The 20,326-nt window shown below is 38.4% G+C and overlaps 1 protein-coding gene across 1 annotated transcript; it reads right to left on the bottom strand.

Moving 5' to 3' along the window:
• Positions 1-526: 526 nt before the first annotated feature.
• Positions 527-20,326, bottom strand: LOC122656362 (lipoyl synthase 2, mitochondrial-like). Its single transcript, XM_043850841.1, has 4 exons — positions 19,822-20,326; positions 15,170-15,381; positions 14,256-14,635; positions 527-709 (listed from the first exon to the last, which is right to left on the bottom strand). The coding sequence occupies exons 1-4, from the start codon at positions 20,268-20,270 to the stop codon at positions 587-589; spliced, it is 1,164 nt and encodes a 387-aa protein (XP_043706776.1). The 5' UTR covers positions 20,271-20,326; the 3' UTR covers positions 527-586.

Below are 20,326 nucleotides of genomic sequence, written 5' to 3'. Positions count from 1 at the left end.
AAAAAAAAACAAATTATTATTATAAAAGGTTTTTCATAAATAGAATATAAACATAAATGTAAATCATGCCAAAGAGAGCCTAAGATTCCAATCCAAACAAGTACTTAAAACTGAGTGCCGCAGGTCAGATTAGAGAGTAAAAGGTTCGGCTCAGGCCATGCTTATCCCACCCAAGCCATGTGATTCCAACCAACAGGTTTTTCAAGTATATTGTAACTGGCAAGAAACTTTTCTTGACTCCACTCTCCAAAAAAATATATAAAGTTTCAGTAATCAAGTATGTCTACTGCATCCCATATTTCCAGTTGTCAATTAAATCTGACCAAACTGCATAAAAAAATAGAACATGACCAAAAAAAAAAAGGAGAAAGAAAACAAATTCCTGCACAGTTCGTAGTTAAAAGGAGATGAATATGTCAATATAAACTTTTGATACTTGTAGGACCCTGTAACTGTTCTTTGGTACATGAGCAACAAAATACAAAATCTTATGAATTACACTGAAATAAATATAAATTTGGGGATGAAGGGGCAAGAAGCAATCAATTAAATGGCAGGCTGATGGATTTTTAGATTAGTCCTCTTTTCATGAGACTGGAAGTTGTGTGGAAGATTTGGCTCGATCTGCTTCAATCATTGATTTGATGTAGAACTCACCAGCCTTATAGGAGGACCTGACCATAGGACCAGATGCCACATACCGAAATCCCTGACCATACCCAAGATATATAATGACTAACACAGATAAATTTGTATTTGAAATCTTAATATCTATTTAAATGATGAAAATACCAAAACAAGAGAAGACAGCACATGATTCACAATCCTGATTTCCAAAAGTTCATCAATTGCTTCGTCATACCGACAATAGAGTTGGAATAGGTGCATATAAATCTATAGTTGTCAATATGAAAGAATGAGAGTTCAGGTGCTGTACTTAGTCTCCATACTGTTAGAAGTTAAGGGCAGTAAAATAAAATCTCATTGGTTGACACAGTGAAATGAAATCTCATTCCATTGAGGATTTGGATGCAATGTCTTTTTCTTTTCTTTTCTTTTTTTGGTGGGGGGAGAGGGGGAAACATTAATGTGTTTCTTGTCAAGCAATAAGTTACTTAAAGCAACCATTTTCCATTTTCTACTGAAATACTACCGAAAACAGATACATCTACTACTACCATCTCTACATCAGGACCCCATGTCTTTCATATCACTTAATAACAACTTCACTTCAAACCAAATACCCCATTAAAAAGTTTCTTTTCCTACTTTTTCTCATTTCAATTCACTTCATTTTACCAGTGAAAATTTCATTTCACTTCTATTTTATGAGATGTTTCTGTTTAACCAATGGAGCCTTAAGAAAAAGCCAAGATGTCCATAAACAGGTTTAACACAGAATACACAGTGCTTTACACACAAAAAAAATACAATACATCAACATACCATTAAGAAATAAAGAAATATTGTCATATGTGCCTCCAAGTCAATAGTAAATGCAGTGCAAGTGATAAACAACTTAATATCCAAAAAACGAGCCTAGTTTGGAACTGAATCGCCTTCAAGTCATCTACTCACATCATTACGTTCCATGGAACACTCCTGATATAAAATGAATCAAAACACAATATATAGTGCATTAATGGCCATGGGTAGACGATGTCCTGGTAAAGGTAAAAATCCCATTGCTATGTTTGTTTAGAAGAAGAAAGCCCACTATGACCCGAGAAAGAATACTGAGGGCATTGCAATGAAAGAAATCAATTGACCGTAGAAAAACTACTCAAACCAAGAAAATTGAAGACAAATAAACAGAATGCTTGACCTGTTCGGATAACAGGGAAAGCAAAGGCAACAAAAACATGCAAGCGCAAATGCACATGGCCAAGGAAAAAGCAAAACTAAAGAGCTTTAATTATTACTTTTGGAAATTATTTAACTAATTTTCTAAATCAGAATACGATTAAAGCAAAAAATGTAGGTCTGAAATATCTCAAACATAGAAAGCTTCCAAGATACAACTGGAAATTTTAGACCAGAGAACTCTTCAATTGATTTCTTTCATTGCTTCGAGTTTAGGTTTATGTCTATGTTTCCCTCTAGTTATTTACTTTATAGTTATTTACTTTGAGTGTAATTGTGTAATTGGTCCTTGACTCTTAGTAGGTTTCTAGGTTTCCTTCTAAGATTCCATTACTGAAATACATACTGAGTCTTCTTCTTCTTCTTCCTTGATCCTGGTATTATAGATCAAGTTTCGTCACATGGTATCAAAGTGATGAAGAAGAAAAAGAAGGGACCAAAAAAGGAATATATTGAGTTGCGTACTATTGTAATATGGGTACAAGGGTATACTTGTCCATTAGGGTTTAGCTGGTGTTGCCCTAAGGGTATTTTGTAACTTGTACTTCATAAGCTCTATTATAAATAAAGAGGACTTATGTCTCATTGACATAAATTCAATTCCCCAAATCCAACATGGTATCAAAGTGGAGAATCGACATTAGGAGCCAAACCCTAATGGAATCCTAAACTCACCGCCGCCTCTCTCTCTTGCGTCTCCGCCTTCTCTTTCCCTCTCGGTTTCAGCGCCACCTCCCACCACCACCTCTCCCTTTCTCTCTCGGCCTCTCAGTTTCACCGCCAGCCACGTCCACCACTTTCTTCCACCGCCAGCTCTAGCCACCACTACCGCCTTGTCCTCCTTTCTCTTTTTCCCTTGGTGATGATTTCTTTCCCACCGAGGGCTCTTTCCATTCTTATGATCTAAATCTCTTCTACAGTTATTTTGGAGATTTTCATGTGGAAGGATCTTTGTGATCACCAGCTATGTCGGACATGTCGACTGCATCTACTAGACAGGAAGGAGTAGTCCTACAGCATGAGCGCGACTTCCCATCATTCCCTATGAGCTCCATCAAACTTGATGGGAGTAACTACCTGATGTGGTCTCGGTCCTGTTCTCTTGTTGTGGGTTCCCGTGGTCTCTCTGGCCACCTTACAGGTGATTTGGTCAAAGCTTGATGCTGATGGTCCTGCTCAAATTAAATGGGATACCAACAACTGCCTTGTTATGTCGTATCTCCTCAACTCTATGGATCCTACCATCGCACAGGGATATCTTCTCCTTGACACTGCCGCGAAAATCTGGAAGGCCACAAAGGAAACTTATTCCCAGGTTGGTAATGATGCACAATGCTATGAAATTAGGAAGAAGATCCATAATCTGCAACAGAAAGAGTTATTGTTGTCCCAGTACTACTCTACTATGCGAGGTATGTGGCAAACGTTAGATTTTTATGGGTGTTTCTCTGCAACCTGCGATACAGATACCGTTGCTTTTAGAAAGTGGGAAGACAAGCTTCATGTTTATGACTTTCTTGCTGGTCTAAACATGAGTTCGACCAGATTAGGGCTCATGTCCTTAATTGAGATCCTTTTCCTACTCTTGAGAAAGCCTATGCTATGGTGCAATCAGAGGACAACCACCATACTGCTATGCATCATCCTATACCTATGGAGCGTTCGGCGCTGTACACTAGTCCTCCAACTCGTGGGGCCTCTTCCCAGGGAACTGTCAATCGTAGAACTGCTGATAGCTCTGTTCTGGGAAACCCCCTCTGAAGTGTGATTTTTTGTGGGAAAGAACACCACAAAAGACAAATGCTAGAAGTTACATGGGCGTTCTCCACTTTCTTGCGATCATGGGCAGGGTCATCCCACCGGTGGTGATGCCCATCACTCTACCACTGATGATGTTTCTACAAATTCTTGTCTCTCCTCGGATGAGCTCCTTACCCTGCGTCGTCTAATGTCTTGGCTCGAGACCTCATCTTCTTCAGCGCCATCTGCCAATGCTGCTTCTGCCACTATGATGCAGATACATCACCAAAAAAGGCTTATTTTGATGGGAATAAGTCTGTGGTTAACTTATATACATGTTGGGCCTTTGGTCCCATGGGTTTTCAATGTAATAGGCTACTTTTATGGACCTAAAGTAGGGGTACATAGGTTGCATACGGGATTAGCTTCTATACTTAGTTTATTTCATGTTAAGTGACATAAGTCACCTTTTTTTGTTATTTAATGTAATTTTGTTTTTCTTTGGGTCCCCACCTCCCACGAATTAGTCAAGGGAGATGATGTTAGAGTTAGCCGGCTAGGAGTATTTACACTCCTAGGCTGCATAGGAATTGGACCTTTGGCAACTATAAATAAAGGATTTCGGTGGAGAGGTTTCTCATCTCTGAATTTTGAAACTTCTCTCTTGCAACTTGTTCTTCACTGCAGAAGATTGTCTTGTGTGTGATCAAGACTGGTGGGATTGGTGTGTGCTCCAATCGACACCTTGCGGTGTGAAGCCCGGGTGGTTCTCCTCAAGTTCTACTTTCTAGTTTCAGTCAAAGATTCAAATTTTTATTCAAGTTCCTCCATCAACAAACTGCTGCCAATAACCCTCTACAGCCCCAAACCCTAGCATTCCCCCTTCAGTTTTTAATTTTCCCACAACATAAATCCCCCCACAGACCTAACCAGCCACCCATTCTGCCCCTAATTTGGATCGAACCTTCCCCATCCCTATTGGGAAACTCGATCTTAGTTTGGACCCTTTCCCTCCATTCAAACCCTAGAATCTCCACTCCCAATTAGTTCCCCAAAACCCTAAAACCTGCACAGCCTAATTCCACCATCAGAAACTGTCCATACTTGGACCGAACATCCCTCTCTGCCCCTATAGCACTCAATCCAAATCCTAGCCCCATCCTCCCACTCTAAACCCTAGATTCCCCTATTTTACTCTTTTCAAAAACCCGAAACCCTAACCCTATATTGCTGTTAATTCAAATCAGCATACTTCCCTCCATTAAAACATCTCAGGACCATCACTATTAGATCCCTCTACCTTGACTTAACCCTATCATCAAACCCTAACCCTAATTTCACCAAAAATCCTATTTTGACTTAGCTAATTCACCTGTTCATAACAGATCCTGGTTGTCTGGCTCCTAAGTGGTCCCCTACCAATCAAGGACTACATTACACTATCTTGCCATAGTCCTCTGACTCATCACCTTCCACTTCAGGTATTTCTTTTGGTGGCCATTGTGCCTTAGTCGTTTCCGTTCCTTGGATAATTGACTCAGGTGCCACTGATCATATGACTACATCTCCTAAACGTTTTTCTCAGTATTATTCTATGTCAGGTAACAGTAGGGTTTGTGTTGTTGATGGATCCCTCTCTATTTCTAGAAAAAGGATCCATCAAGTGTTCTTTCCAGTTGTATTAATCGGACCATGGGATAATCCACCAGACAAGTTGTGTTGACAATCCTGCTCAAAGTGGTGTTGGTGAAAGGAAGAATCAGCATCTCTTGGAGGTGGATTGTTACCTCATGTTTGCCATGTCAGTTCCACCAAAATTTTGGGATGATGCAGTTCTTCTGGATACCTATCTTATTAATAGGATGCCATCTCATTTGTTGGCATCTCGCTGCTCTCTTGATGTTCTCCTGGGTTCCTCCTCATTTATTGTTTCGCCGAAGGTGTTTGGTTGTGTGATCTTTGCTCGCAACCACCATGTTCGTGAAAAGTTTGATCCTGGGGGACTCCGGTGTATTTTTCTTGGTTATTCTATCACTCAGAAGGGTTACAAGTGCTACCATCCCCCTTTGCGCAAGATGTATATCACCATGGATGTTGTCTTTCAAGAATGTGAGCCTTTTTATTCTCCTGCTCCACCTCTTTAGGGGGAGTCTTATCCTAGGGAAGAGGTGCCCATTAATTAATCCCATGGAGATATTGATGGAGGATGAAGAGGTCGAAGAAGGTATGACAGGGCAGGAACAGCAGCCCACAGTTCAGGTTCAGGTTCAGGTTCAGGGGGAGCAGTCTCAAATTACTTATCCTCTGAAAATCTTTGTTCGCACTCGAAGAAAGACGAGTAAAAGCCAAGTAACCAAGACCACCATCATCACACCTAGCCAATCAGCCTTACCGGATTCAAGTTCTATGCAAATGCCCACTATGTTTGGTGAGTCTCTTCTACTTCTAGTTATCCAAGCCTTATTTTACCAATTGTTGTTTGTAAACCCAGTAGACCCTGACTCAACATCCCATTTCTAACGTTGTCTCATATGATTCTCTTTCTCCCTCCTTCCATACTTTCATTTCTTCGTTGTCTTCTGTTTCCATTCCACACCTGGCAGAAAGCACTGGCTAACTCAAGATGGAAAGAGGCAATGAATGAAGAAATGAGGGCTCTTGGGAAGAATGACACATGGGATCTGGTTCATCTTCCTCCAGGAAAGAAATCTATAGGTTGCAAATGGGTCTTTGCAATTAAGCAAAAGGTCGATGGATAATAGACAGATACAAAGCAAGATTGATTGCTAGAGGATTCACACAGACAAATGGGATCGACTATTAGAAGACTTTTGCACCAGTAGCCAAAATGAATACAGTTCAAGTTATTCTCTCTTGTGCAGTCAACCAAGATGGGATCTTCAGCAGTTGGATGTCAAGAATACATTCTTCCATGGTGAGCTTGAAGAGGAGGTGTATATGGATATTCCACCTGGATTTGCATCCTAAGAAACCCATGGGAAGGTCTGTAAACGAAAATGGGCTCTGTATGGGTTGAAACAGTCTCCCAAAGCATGGTTTGGTCGATTTCATAAAGCCATGGTGTCCTTGGTTATAGACAAAGTAATGCAGATCATACTTCGTTTATTAAGAAGACGGACAGCCATATTACAATCTTGATTGTCTACGTGGACGACATTGTGATTACTGGGAGCAGCATCAATGAGATCTCTCACATGAAGAATTTCCTAGGAACAAAATTTGAAATTAAAGACCTAGGGAGATTGAGATATTTCCTTGGTATAGAAGTGGCTCATTCAACTCAAGGGATTTTCCTCTCTCAACGGAAATACACCCTGGATCTCTTATCAGGTACAGGAATGTGCTAAGATGTAAGCCAGCAAACACTCCATTTGAGCCTAATTCCCATCTCAGGACCAGGGATGGTGAACCTATCGACAAGGGCAGCTATCAGAGGTTGGTTAGAAGACTGATATATTTGTCCACACCAGGCCAGACATTGCCTTTGCTATAAGTGTGGTTAGTCAGTACATGCATGAGCCTCATTCATCACACTTGGAAGCTATGTATAGGATCTTAAGATATTAGAAATCAGCCCTTGGGAAAGTTGTCCTCGTCTCTGCACATGAACACATCTTAAGATATTAGAAATCAGCCCCTGGGAAAGGTGTCCTCTTCTCTGCACATGAACACCTATGTATTGAATCCTTCATAGATGTAGATTGGGTTGGCTGCCCAGATGATAGAAGGTCTACTTCTGATATTGCACCTTTGTAGGTGCTAATCTGGTTACCTAGCGAAGCAAGAAGCAAGCAGTAGTGGCTCGATCCAGTGTGGAGGCAGAACTTTGGAATATGGCTTATGGCATACGTGAACTACTCCGGCTTCAAGGATTACTTCAGGATTTAGGAGTCACAGTTGAGCTGCCTATGCGCCTATACTCTGACAACAAATCCGCAATCGGCATTGTTTATAATCCAGTTCAATATGATCGAATGAAGCATGTTGAGATTGATCGACACTTTATAAAGGAGAAGCTGGAGCAAGGAATTATTTGTATCCCATTTGTCTCATCAGATAGTCAGTTAGCTGATATGTTTACTAAGGGACTGAGTATAAGAATTTTGTTTCTATTGTTAGCAAGTTAGGCATGATTGATATCTATGCACCAAATTGAGGGGGAGTGTTGTAATATGGGTACAAGGGTATACTTGTCCATTAGGGTTTAGTTGGTGTTGCCCTAAGGGTATAATTGTAACTTGTACTTCATAAGCTCTATTATAAATAAAGAGGACTTGTGTCTCATTGACATAAGGTCAATTCCCCAAATCCAACACGTACGTTGGTGAATGTTCATGCGCTCTGCTGGTGGAGTTGGTCGACTGCTATTCCTCAATAAGAGAAGGAACCTGAAACTCTATGTGTCTTCTGCCTACTACTCATCTTCTTCGGTTCCCCCCCCCCCTTTCTTCTTCCTCCTCTTCTCCTCTGGGTCTTGCTTTCCTGTTTGTTTATTTGTTGTCTATTACTCCATTTAACAGTCCTTTGCATTTGATATTGAGATCAACACATCCTTCCTGTTTGATTATCTGTGGTGTCCAAGAGATAAATCAAGGAGTAGGGAAAGTTGATATAAAAAAGAGGTTGAAGTCTGAATTCTAAGATGCTTTTTTCAGAACATATGTGAAAATAAGATAAAAGGGGCGTATCCAGTGCACGAGGCTCCAGTCACTGCGTGGTCTGGGGAAGTGTCATATGTAAAAATAAGATACAATGTATACACTTTGATTCTTTCTTGTAATCAAATGTGCAATAGGTTGAAGTTTGAATTATGAAAGTATTTTCAAACTTTATTAGTTTATTTGTTGTTTTGCAATTTGCGTTCTCACTGGCATTAACTTGCTGTTATAATCAAGGTACTAAAACTCGAAACTCGACCCCAACTTGACCCTGGGAAAAATCAAGACCTCGGTCGAGTTGGTGCATTTTTTGTTTCTTCTACTCAAAACATGGTTTCAGTGGATTTTAGACCTAGTTTGGGTCTGAAACTTTGTACTCAGCCTATTTTAGGCCATTTAAACACAATGGCACTTTCAAATTTTGCAAAAACAAAGTCCAAATAGGAATTTTACTTAGTGGGAGACCAGAACAGACACTTATGCCAGAAACTAGGATAGACACAGGACAAACACTTATTTATGCCTAATAAAACAATCTTGGATTTGTTGGAAAGCTTTCAAAACAAAGCTTTCCAACAAGTCCAAGATTGCTTAAATCTGATTTATATTGAAGGAGTTATGTATCGGTCAAACTTAATTTAGTGTGCACGAATACTGTCAAAATCGCTCTAAATGAAAATATTTTTTTGGACATCAAAACAAATGAATATTTTACCGCACTTTTGGTTTTTAGCAATGTTTTATCATATCAAGATTTATGGAATTTTTAGATTTGAGAAAAACCCCAGCATTAGAAAGTTGAAAATTGCACTTACCATTGAAAATCCAGTTTTTATTCTTGAATTGGGGCGTTGACTTTTTTTCCTTTTGGAATTTTATTTTTTAACTATTTTTATTAGATTCAAATAGGGGGTATTTGCTTATTTATGAATAATATCTTATGTAAATGAAATACAAAAAACATTTACTTAAAAGGTATTACTAAGTGTCTGTCATGATTTCTAGCATAAATAAGTGTCTGTATACCAAGGCTTGCATAGATAGGTGTCTATATACCAAGATTTCCCACCGAGATCTCGAGATCTAGCACTCATATAAAGGAGTTTGGGTCGAGACCTCGCTTGAGTTGTTGCACTTTTTCAACTCGTATGCCATCTCGTCTTGACCTCCCAAAAAACCGAGATCTCGATCGAGATCTCGCGAGTTCTCGAACTATCATTATAATATATGTTAATGTTGGGAATGTTGGAATGATCTTGATTACCCTTTTCATTCTTGAATTCAACTAAAGAAACTTTTAGTTAGCTGTTAGCATATATTGATTAAGTCTGCTATTTCTGGATTTGGCTGATAATTTATTCATGTATGTGTACCTCACTAGCTTTAATGGGCTGTTAAATTATTCATAAATCATAATTGATGAAAACTTTGTACTGTTTTGTTAATTGGAAAGTGTTATATGTTCGTAACTTTGTGTATTTTATATCTAGTATATAATAATATCATAGCTATAATAGATATAATGGATAGTTGAATACATAAAATGAGAAAAAATAAATAAATAAATAAATTTTTACTAGCGTGCCTAGACAAAGCTTATGCGGGCGCTTTGTCACCTAAGCGCTTAGGCAGCCCTCCAACACCTTGGTCACCTAGGCGCCATGAAAACTATGTATGAAATGTACAAGAAGGCAGTATTGAAGATATAATAATGAACAGGACTTACATACAAACACAAAAGGGCAACTAGGATTTCACATATTTTCTGATCAAAAAATTTGTACTTGTATTAAATGTATCTTATATGCTCTTAGCGTCAGCTAAGGTATATAACCAAGTCTAGGAAAGCCATTGCATCTCACATGTAGCTCTTCATGAAACAGTTAGTTGTGACTCGATATATTCTTGATGCAGTTGGCATTAGACTGTGAATCTGTATGTAGTCCTAGACATAAGTCTAGAAAATACATACAGGGCAGGTGGCAGTCCGATGGTTCGAAAATAAGCTTTGGGTAATTATATTATAAAGTTGGGCTTTTTATTTTCTTGGGCTTCATTTTAATGGGTCTAGTTTATATACTCATAAAATGGGGGATGAATTTAGTACACAAGATTAGTAGTTATTAGTATACTTATTAGTTAGATAAAGTTCTTTTTTGAGTCTACTTAGTTAAGTCAGTGTGGGAGAGTGATTAGAAGTCCTTTACGAGTCTAATTATGAATTTCAAAAGGTTATGTATATGTATACATTCCCCCATCAGTGAGAGAGTGAAGTTTTTCAAGTGTTTTTAAGCTGTTGACCTTTGAATAAGTGGCCGAAGGCTCCTTTCCTGATCGTCGTCTGCTTCTTCTTCTAGTTCTGAATATCAATGTTATCAGGTGCTATCTATCTCACCTCTTCTTATTTTTCCCGAATTTCTTCTATTTATTGTTTTCTTCTTAATTTTCCCTCCTACTGAGCATATCGATCTGCTAAACTAAGTAGGTGCTTGCTGATTCAGTGTTTAAACTTCATATCTGATCATCTTTATTCCATAGACATCATTATAGATCAGCTTATCAATTCTTATCAGCATAATTATAAAGCAACCTGAGTTTCAACTACTTTTCCTGTCTTTGATTTTCAAGATTCTGATATTGGTTAGATAAGCTAAAACATTACATTCAACCAGGTGTTCTGCTTGATCTTCCAATGAATTGAAAGATATTGAATTTCTCCTACTCTGTCCCTGTTCTGTTCTATGGATCCTGGACTGTTAGTGTGGTTTAGCACCCTTTTGTTTTTCTAGACTTCATCTAGAATTCTGAACTGCATTATTCCAATTACATCCTTAAGAAAAGGTTGCTCCCACTATAATTATGATGCAGTTTTTTAAGAGTTTTGATGCTGTTGAACAATGCATACGGGATTAGTATCCCAAAATTGATTCCTTCTCTTCTCTTCTCTTCTATTCTCTTCTCCTCTTTTCTTCCTTCCAGGAAGATCAATCTCATCTCTTTTTCTTCCATTTCCATCAATCAGATTTCATCCCTTAACAACACCATTGCTTTCTTTGTCACAGATTTGATCATTGGGTCTGCTTTCATAAGAGATCCATAATCTGGATTTTTAGATTGCATTAATTGGTATCAAAGCTGAACCTGACCATGGATACCTACATTTTCAAGACCAGAGTTTGTTTGCCCAACCGAAAATCTGTTATTTTACTCATAGATAAAGGCATAGTTGTCAAGGCGGTGGAGGGGTGCCTAAGCACTTAGGCTACAAGGCACCCACCCATGAATTGACTAGGTGCCCAAGTGTCATTTTTTATTTCCCCTCTTTTCTAACATTATTTAGTATGCTATAATATATGCCTTATATCATAAAAAATCATCATTAAGACACATCAAGTCATCAAAAAACAACATTAAGCCACATCAAGTCATCAAAAACCAACATTAAGTCACATCAAGTCATCAAAAATCAACACAGAACTTGAAGACAGCAGAACTGAAGAAGCAAGCTATTGCATATTTGAAACAATTAAAACATACATTTGGTTTATACTGTTCTTGGAATTGGTCATTGTCCTGGTATACCTAAGTCTCACATTGGTTTATACTATTCTTAGAAAATATGATCTTATCCATAAGTAAATAAACTGCTCTCGATTTAGGAAATGTTCTTGTTCTCTAAGAAGTTTGACTGGTCAAATGATTTTATTTTTACATAGACTTTTTGTATCAGGTAGAGCACAAAACCAGCTTTCTAACAAATCCAAGCTTGTTTAAATCTGATTTATATTGAAGGAGTTGTATTCCGGTCAAACATTATTTGGTGTATGCGAATGCTGCCAAAATCACTATGAATGAAAAAAAATATTTAAAAATCAAAACAAATGAATATTTTACCGTTCTTTGGTTTTTAGCAATGTTTTACCATATTAAGATTTATGGAATTTTTAGATTTGAGAAAAACCCCAAGCATTAGAAAGTTGAAAATTTCATCTACGGCCGAAAATCCAGTTTTTCTTGAACTAGGGGTTGACTTTTTATCCTTTTAGAATTTAATTTTTTTAACATTTATTAGATTTTCAAATAGGGAGGGGGGTTGCTTATTTATGAATAATATCTTAAGTAATTCATTTACTTCAATGATATTTGGCATAAATAAGGGCCAAACATGGTTCGATACCACTAAGGCGACAGTCGCCTAGACCCCAACAAATCTGCCTGGACACCTGGGAAATGCCTTGACAGCTATGGATGACGGACAATTTCATCTCACGGCCTATGATGGAGATGTTATCAAAGACCAATGAAATCATTATTGAGTCTGAAGATGATGTCTTCGTCGAATTCGCAATTTCCCAATATTGTGATAGTGCTTATTGTGAAGTGTTTGATTCTTCTGAGTGTACTATTAAAGTGAGTTGAGAGTGGTTGGAAGCACGAAGGGGTGTCATTGTGTACCTTAAAGCCTTCCCATCTACAAATGAGATTTGTTTTAAAGGACTGGTTGAAGAATGACATTTGCCTTAAAAGGACTGATTGACGAAGTATGCTCAAAACCAATAGAGTCGGCACCAACAGTGCAGCCACGAGAAGAGTTGAAAGAGTCAACACAAGAGGAACACCGCTCTGATGTAAGTCAACAAGTAACGGTAAAGGGGGACGAGATGATTCTTATGGGTGAAGCAACTACAGACTCTACTGCAGTGATTGATGTTCTATATATTGAATTTGTCATTACCTACACATTTCAAGACACGAATGCAACAACAAAGCTTCATATTTTTGGATATTTTGTTCGAATTACAGAGAAGGGGTTGCAGCTTGCAAGCACCCGTTAAAGTGTTCTTTTTCCTACCGTTCTACAAAACATGAAGGTGAGTGTTTTCTCAACACCGATGGAATTGATACAGTTGCATTAGACATTAATCCTGTATGACGGCCTATGCGCAAGCTTGGGAGGCCCATAAGGTGCTGGTGGTAGTCCAAGGGGCTGAAATTAACCTTTGAATAGTTATATTATAAGTTGGGCATTTAATTTTTTTGAATTTCATTGTATTGGGCCTACTCTATAAGTCCATAAAGTGGGGATAAAATTAGTACACGGAATTAGTAGTTAAGTGTTTGAGTTAGATTAGAATAATTAATAGTTAGAGTTTTGTTTTAAATTTATTTACTTTATTGAGTGTGTGTGAGTGTCATAGGAGTCTTTTCGTGAGTCAATTTAGGAATTTTAGGTCCTTATATATATATAATACATGCCCATCAATTAGAGAGGATTTGAGTAAAGAATATGAGTTTTTTAAGAGTTTTGGTGTTGTTGAGCATTGCATATGGGATTCATATCCCAAGCCTGATTTCTTCTCTTCTGTTCGCTTCTACTCTTTTCTTCCACACATTTTATCTCTTCTTCTTCCCAAGAAGATTGATCTCATCCCTTTTCCCTCCACTTCCATCAATCTGGTTTCTTCCCTTAACAACACAGTTGGTTCCTGTATCTCAGATCTGATCACAAATTATGCAAGTAGGCCCAACAATCAAATCTGATCAGAAATTTGACCATTGGGCCTACTTGCATCCGAGACCCATGATCTGGATTTTTAGATTGCATTAGTTGAGGTGTAATTTGAGTTCAACAATCAATGACTGAGACTTAAAATTGGTAGAAAATTGGAACTCAGCCACCCCCCCCCCCAACCCACCAGGGAGGGTGGAGAGGCAAATGACCATGGGCATTTAATATGATTACACAAACAAAACTTGGGGCAAAATATTCCATATTTGTATATTTATTATTTCTTGTATGAAATTTACTTGTAATATATAACATATAGGTTACAAATCATATAGATACATAATACTCTTATAAAATCGAACACATGAGATACTAATTTGGTCAAATTAAGATGAGTCCTACTATGCGGAAGATGGCCATATACTGAGATACAAATTTATGGAACAGAAAGGGTTGGAGCATACCATCTCCATGCCTAGAGTACGATACTTTTCGAAAGCTTCAGGAGTTACATATTCAGATACCGGCATATGGCGCTTCGATGGTCTCATATATTGCCCAAATGTCATGACATCGATCCCTGCATCCCTTACCTTCTCCATTGTTTTAACCACTTGATCAGGTGTTTCTCCACAACCCAACATTACAGATGTCTTGGTAAGTGTACCAGATGGAGCATAATCTTTAGCCATCTTCAGAACATCTAGAGATTGGTTGAAATTAGCACGACGGTCCCGAACAACACTTTGAAGCTCTTCCACTGTCTCAATATTGTGAGCAAGAACATCTAACCCAGATTTTGCTACTCTCTCTACGCAGCCCGGGTCCCCTTGAAAATCAGGAACTATAAAATCACAATAAAATGCAGACACAGTCAAAAAGATGAAAAATGACTAAGTGGAGAAAACAAAAAAAACAACTAAAGAGCATTAAGTGCTAATACAATAATGGTATCTCCCAGCAATCATATGCTTATATGGATAAAAAATTTAGCATGTTTTGACAGTGTCTTGATGAATTCAAATAGTGGCCTCCCTTTATAAAATAGTTGTTTTTCAGTCTTAGAATATTGTCATGACAAGTTAATGACCACAAGTTCATGGGCTACACATGTCTGCATGTGCAGAGGATTTCGGATCCATTATTTGGCAGAAAACACTAACACTCCCGAGTTAAACATCAACCAGATCATGATCCTGATCACTGATCTCTAGACCTTTTAGGTAGGGTCCATAAAACTCATACTTTGCATTTAACGTTCATAATTTTTCATCAATCTGATATCTGCAAGCCTTCGTATTCGAACATAACTTCCGAAAGCTACTTTGTCTTAACAAACACATTGATAACTTCATTGAAAAATGAGAAAAATCCATACCAAGAGCCTCTATCAGCATACTCGGCTTTAAAGCCTTCAATTTCTGCACTGTCTCTGCAAAATGACCACTCCCTTGATCAGGTAAATCATCTCGATCGACACTTGTTATCACCACATAATCCAGACCCCATGATGCAATTGCTTCTGCCACATTGGCAGGTTCGTTTGGATCAGGTGGAGGTGGAGTCCTTGATGTCTTCACATTGCAGAATCTAAGAAGTAGTTAAGACAGAGAACCACATTTCAGGGCAAATAAATTTATAAATAGAAAGAAAAAGGCTGCAATTCTTGCAGAGGAACCTATCAATAGTAACTTCCATCATCAACCCTTAAAATAAAAATAAGAAGACATACAGATAGGTGAATATAATTTTAACTATACATTGAAACAGATGTGTTTAGCATCAAATCAAAGAAAATTTTGAATTAAAAGGAAACCTTCCTTTGTATTGTCATACGTCCAAGATATGAATTCCCGATGCATTCGTAAGAAAGTGGAGGAGTCCCTTGCTAGTTGATTCATGGTCTAAAAACCAAATTTGGTCAAATCTGTGAAGATTTTTTTCGCTATTTTAAGTAAAATAAGCTTTATCATAAGAAGAAAATATTTATTGACACAACCTCCCAGAGTGAATTTTTCACTCATACAAACAAAAAAAAAAAAACAGAACATAAATTAAAAGTTCACAATGGAAGGCTTCCCCCCTTCCTCCCCCAAAAAAAAATGGTCTAGCCACCTCTTGCTTCACCACTCTTGGAATACAAAGGATTGAACAATTCAACCCTGCTGCAAGAGTTCTATTGAATCTGATCTGAACAGAGAGTAACACTAATCATCACATCTCATCCACTTAATACCATTGGCCAAGTCTCCTTCAACAATAATTTAATTAAAATTTTAGATATGGAGAAATCTGGCCGCACTTTAACTGACAACAATACAGCACTAGTGGAATCACCTTCAACAACTGGGCCCGAGTAAGGTCCTCCTATGGATCCATCCCACAATCTATAGACATCACCAATGTCCGATGGTCCTGGGTTCCCAAAAGAGGAGCCATCAAAATTCAAATTAACCTTTTCCTTCAGAACTTCAGTTCTAGCTGCTCTAGAATGCACTAAGGAACTTCAATCCTATATAAATTGTAAACCTAAATACTTCATAGGCCAATCACCATGGGGCACCCCAGCGACGATGCAAATAACAGAATTTCTTGTAGGAGCATCTGTACAAAGAATCTGGGGGCTTGAACCTTAATTATCAGACTTCAGGTTGGGATTTCCAGCAGAGTATTGTTTAATCATGTGTTTTGTTGAATTGTATTGTGTTTAAATTCTAAAAGTGGGTTATAATTTGTCATTTTTATTATTCAATTGGCTAGTTGTGGGACCAGGGTGGAGAATTTAAATATATTATTTGTTGAGCAAGAGGAGTTTTTTATAAAGTATTTCCATCACCTTCTTTAATCTACTAATGATTTAATTTCTGTCTCCAGCTTATCTCTACCCTCCCTATTGTCTCTTCAATCTACTCCTTGCTGTTATCTTTTTATGCATCTTAGCCTCAGGGGATCTTGTTTCTTCCATGTGATCAATGACTAAAAATTTCAAATTGCTACCTTTAGGTTCCTCAGTCCTTCCAAACGCCTCAACTTTGAAGAAAGGTACTTCATGTAATAGGCTATCAAAAGAATATTCCTGATTAGTGAGATGATTGACTTATATCCATAATAATAAGTCCATTACTTCAGAATCTTCCAATTAGAAAAAAAAACATAAAAAATTTGAATCATGTTAGAAATAAGTCCCAAGCTAAATGATGCAGGAAATCTTGAGTTCATATTAGAGTTATGACATAAAATAGTTGGAGAATTAAAGGCCGATTGATAAGGAAATTGATGTAGTAGAACTGCAGTGGCTCGACCGACACGACCGAGTTTGGAAACCAAAGCCCAAATGGAACCAGACCAACCCGGGTTTTTGGACCAACAATGGTTGGTAGGATTTATTTATTTATTGAGTTTATTTTGTAATTTTTTTATTCTTTTATAATGTTTTACTTTGATTAAATTACGTAGGAGGTAGAGTCCAATTCCATTTTAGTCATAGTATTACAATAGGAGTCTTTAATCCTTTTCTTTATTTATGCTAGCATGTACTCATCGACATACAGAATTGAATGAAATTAAGTTTGGTTAAGTTTGCATATGTTGGTGAGTGCTCATGTATTCTGTTGGTCGAGTTGGTCGGCTGTTTCTCACTTTCTCCCTCTCTTCCTCATCACAGGTACAATCTTCTCTTTCTTCCTTTCTTGTTCCTTCCCACACCTTTCTTTAAATCTCCCATATTCCTTCTCTTCCCTTGCTGCTATTGGACTACAGGGCTGAGAGATATCTCATTGAACTCCCTAACCCCCTCTTCTTTGTCTTTGATATTTTGGGTGTGAGTACCCTTGTCATATGCAACTTAAAGCTAGAGTTTGTTCCTTCATTCGACCCCTTTGATGTGATCTATCTTCTCAGACAGACTCACACTGCTACTACAGCCTGGTAGCCATTGCAGAGCTTGGACTGGTCTCCTCTCCCTCAGTCTAGGTTGTTGTTGATGTGCATTTATAAAACCTTATCATTGTTGACCTCCCCTTAAAATATCAGGACCAACAGAGATCTATCAAAGGAGTTCTCTCCTTCGAAGTCCTACTTGTTTTTTCCCCCAAATAAAATTAAGCTATGATTATAAATGCAGTTTACACGAATAATTTTTTTTTAAAAACTTAGCGTCACAAAGCTTTGTGAATTGACTCACGTAACAAGGATACCCCTCACAAAATTATAGAATTTTTTTAATTATAAGGTTAGTATAGTAATTCCAAGATACCCCCATCCCCATTCCTCAACCCCAATACCCTTTTCAATTTATCATCCCATGTCTGCAACCACGCGCAAACTCTCCACGCAAAGTTCATGGGCCTCAGAAAAAATTTTGAGAGGTCGATTTGGGTTAGTTGGGCCTGCTGGGAGATGAGGAGGGATAGGGTGCCTGAGTAGCCAGTGGGGTCCAGGTCCTCTAGGACTAGTGAGATGACTTGGGTGGAGTAGGGGCTGCAGGTGATGCCACAGATTAAGTAAAAGTTGAGAGGGAGAGAGCAAGGATCAAAGATGAAGTTCAGAAACTGGGGCATGACCAGGGAAGGATAGAATTCGGATTGATTGGGGCCTTGAATGCTTTCAGTGAATAGGTATCAGAGGTTAGAGAGCTAGCAAGGCTTGAGGATGTGACAAGAAGATAGAGGAGAGACACAGAAGAAGAGGAAGGTTCAACAAGGAAAGGAATAGCTAGAATGCATAGCTCTTGCCGAGAGTGTTCCGAAATTGGAGCATTCTTTTCTAGGTGAGAACACTCAAAGAGGTCAAGACAGGTAGCTCTTTGCTTCTCTCTACCTGGTTTTTAAACAAGAGAACAAGTTGGGAGTTGGGAGTTGGGAGTTGGGAGTTGGGAGAGTGAGAATGCACCGCAAAGCTCTCTAACAAATTTTGGTTTTCATCGAAGAAGAGAAAAAGAATGGTTGAAAGATTAGTCAAAATGGAAGGTCTTAGATCAAGAAACATGGACTGCTAAGATCTATTTGGACTTGAGACATGTCCCAAATGGTGGTTAGTACTGGTTACCCCAATCACAACCCCTTTTTCGGAAGGGAAAAGAGAATGACTAATTATATCAAAGCAATGCTGAACATGAAATGAGTCAAATGAGTTCAGCAGGTTAATGCAAGATCCAACCAGTGACTCTGGAGTTTGATCCAAAAGGATGACTGGATTGACCAGAGAAAGGAACTAGAGCCTGTGGTATGTACACAGACTGGTTTCATTTACCTATCTTGGTAAACACAATAGAGCAAGAGAAAATTACGGAAAATTGTAGGAATAATAGGTTTCAGGAATTTTCAAGTTACCTTCTTCATTGCTACTTACTAATTTATAGGCTGCTAATAGAGGCAACCGTTACACAATTACACATCACCCTTAATAGTTCCGTCCACTCTCCCACTCATCACTCTACTTGTACTAACCCATAGTTACAACTATATACCATTACTAACTAACCATGCTAACACCACCACTTGCACATACTAATCACAAGATAACCAACCCAATAACTTAGATAACCAATCCGATAACTTAGTGACTTCTTATGACATGCCTAGCATAGAGTGCACGTAACAGCCTGTATATAAAATGAGTTATATGAAAAAGGATAATATGATCATATCACTTGTGGAATGGACGAATCGTCTTTCAGCGTCCCTCCCCTCCCCCCCCCCCCCCCACCTGAATGGAAGTACATACTTGGAGACAAGCCTCTATCAAAAGTGTCATAACCTTTCCGTAGTTTCTTTTCCTTTTCGATTCTTTTGTTTTCCTATAAATGGATATATCTTAAATTGATCATCAAAGTTGCAAAAATTGAAACTCCTTTTGATCTTGCTCAATTGGCTTCATCAAGGGTGCTTCAAGTCCAACAATGACGACCCTTATCCTCATGTACAATGCATTTCTAATTTTTATTCTCAAATTATACCCATCTAATGAACAGAATCAAACACGAACTACACAAAAGTTATAAATTCTAAAACAGAGTAATTCACCAATCACCTGCAACCTCGAGTGCAAGTATCCCCAAGGATCATTATAGTCGCAGTGGCGGTTCCTGTCTCTCCACCGGACCAACATTCCCCTAAATTGGGGCACTTGGCTTCTTCGCAGACGGTGTGAAGCTTCAATTCCCTGAGCTTGCTCTTGATCTTAGCATACTTAGACCCACCAGGTATTGATTCTTTCATCCATTTGGGCTTTGGGAGGGGATTCTTCTTCGTGCTAACCTCGACTGAATACTCATCGTTCTGTTGAAGACGGATGAAATCAGTTAGGGAAGGTGATTCAATTGCCAGTACTTCTCTTAGACCCGCAAGGGTTTGTGGCAATTCAGGCTTTGAAATTTTAACAGAAGCAGATGATGACGAAGAGAAAGACAGCAGAGAAGGTTTCATAAGAGATTGAGATGATCTCGAGGATCGCGCAAGGGATAGGAAGCGAGGATACATAGCTCTCTCTCTCTCTCTCTCTCTCTCTCTCAGCCTCTGATGAAGTCGTGTTAAGA

The sequence above is a fragment of the Telopea speciosissima genome, chromosome 3, assembly GCF_018873765.1.
Source record: "Telopea speciosissima isolate NSW1024214 ecotype Mountain lineage chromosome 3, Tspe_v1, whole genome shotgun sequence".
In the NCBI taxonomy this organism is placed as follows: Eukaryota; Viridiplantae; Streptophyta; class Magnoliopsida; order Proteales; family Proteaceae; genus Telopea; species Telopea speciosissima.
This window is presented reverse-complemented; position numbering and strand designations above follow the sequence as displayed.

What these genes read in the sequence shown, in the direction of transcription:
- LOC122656362 (XM_043850841.1), bottom strand. Translation starts at nt 20,270, where the DNA reads ATGTATCCTCGCTTCCTATCCCTTGCGCGATCCTCGAGATCATCTCAA. An exon ending in TATGCTGATAGAGGCTCTTG is followed by an intron (nt 14,636 to 15,169) that starts GTATGGATTTTT and finishes GTGATTTTATAG; the next exon opens with TTCCTGATTTTCAAGGGGAC. An exon ending in GTACTCTAGGCATGGAGATG is followed by an intron (nt 710 to 14,255) that starts GTATGCTCCAAC and finishes GGGTATGGTCAG; the next exon opens with GGATTTCGGTATGTGGCATC.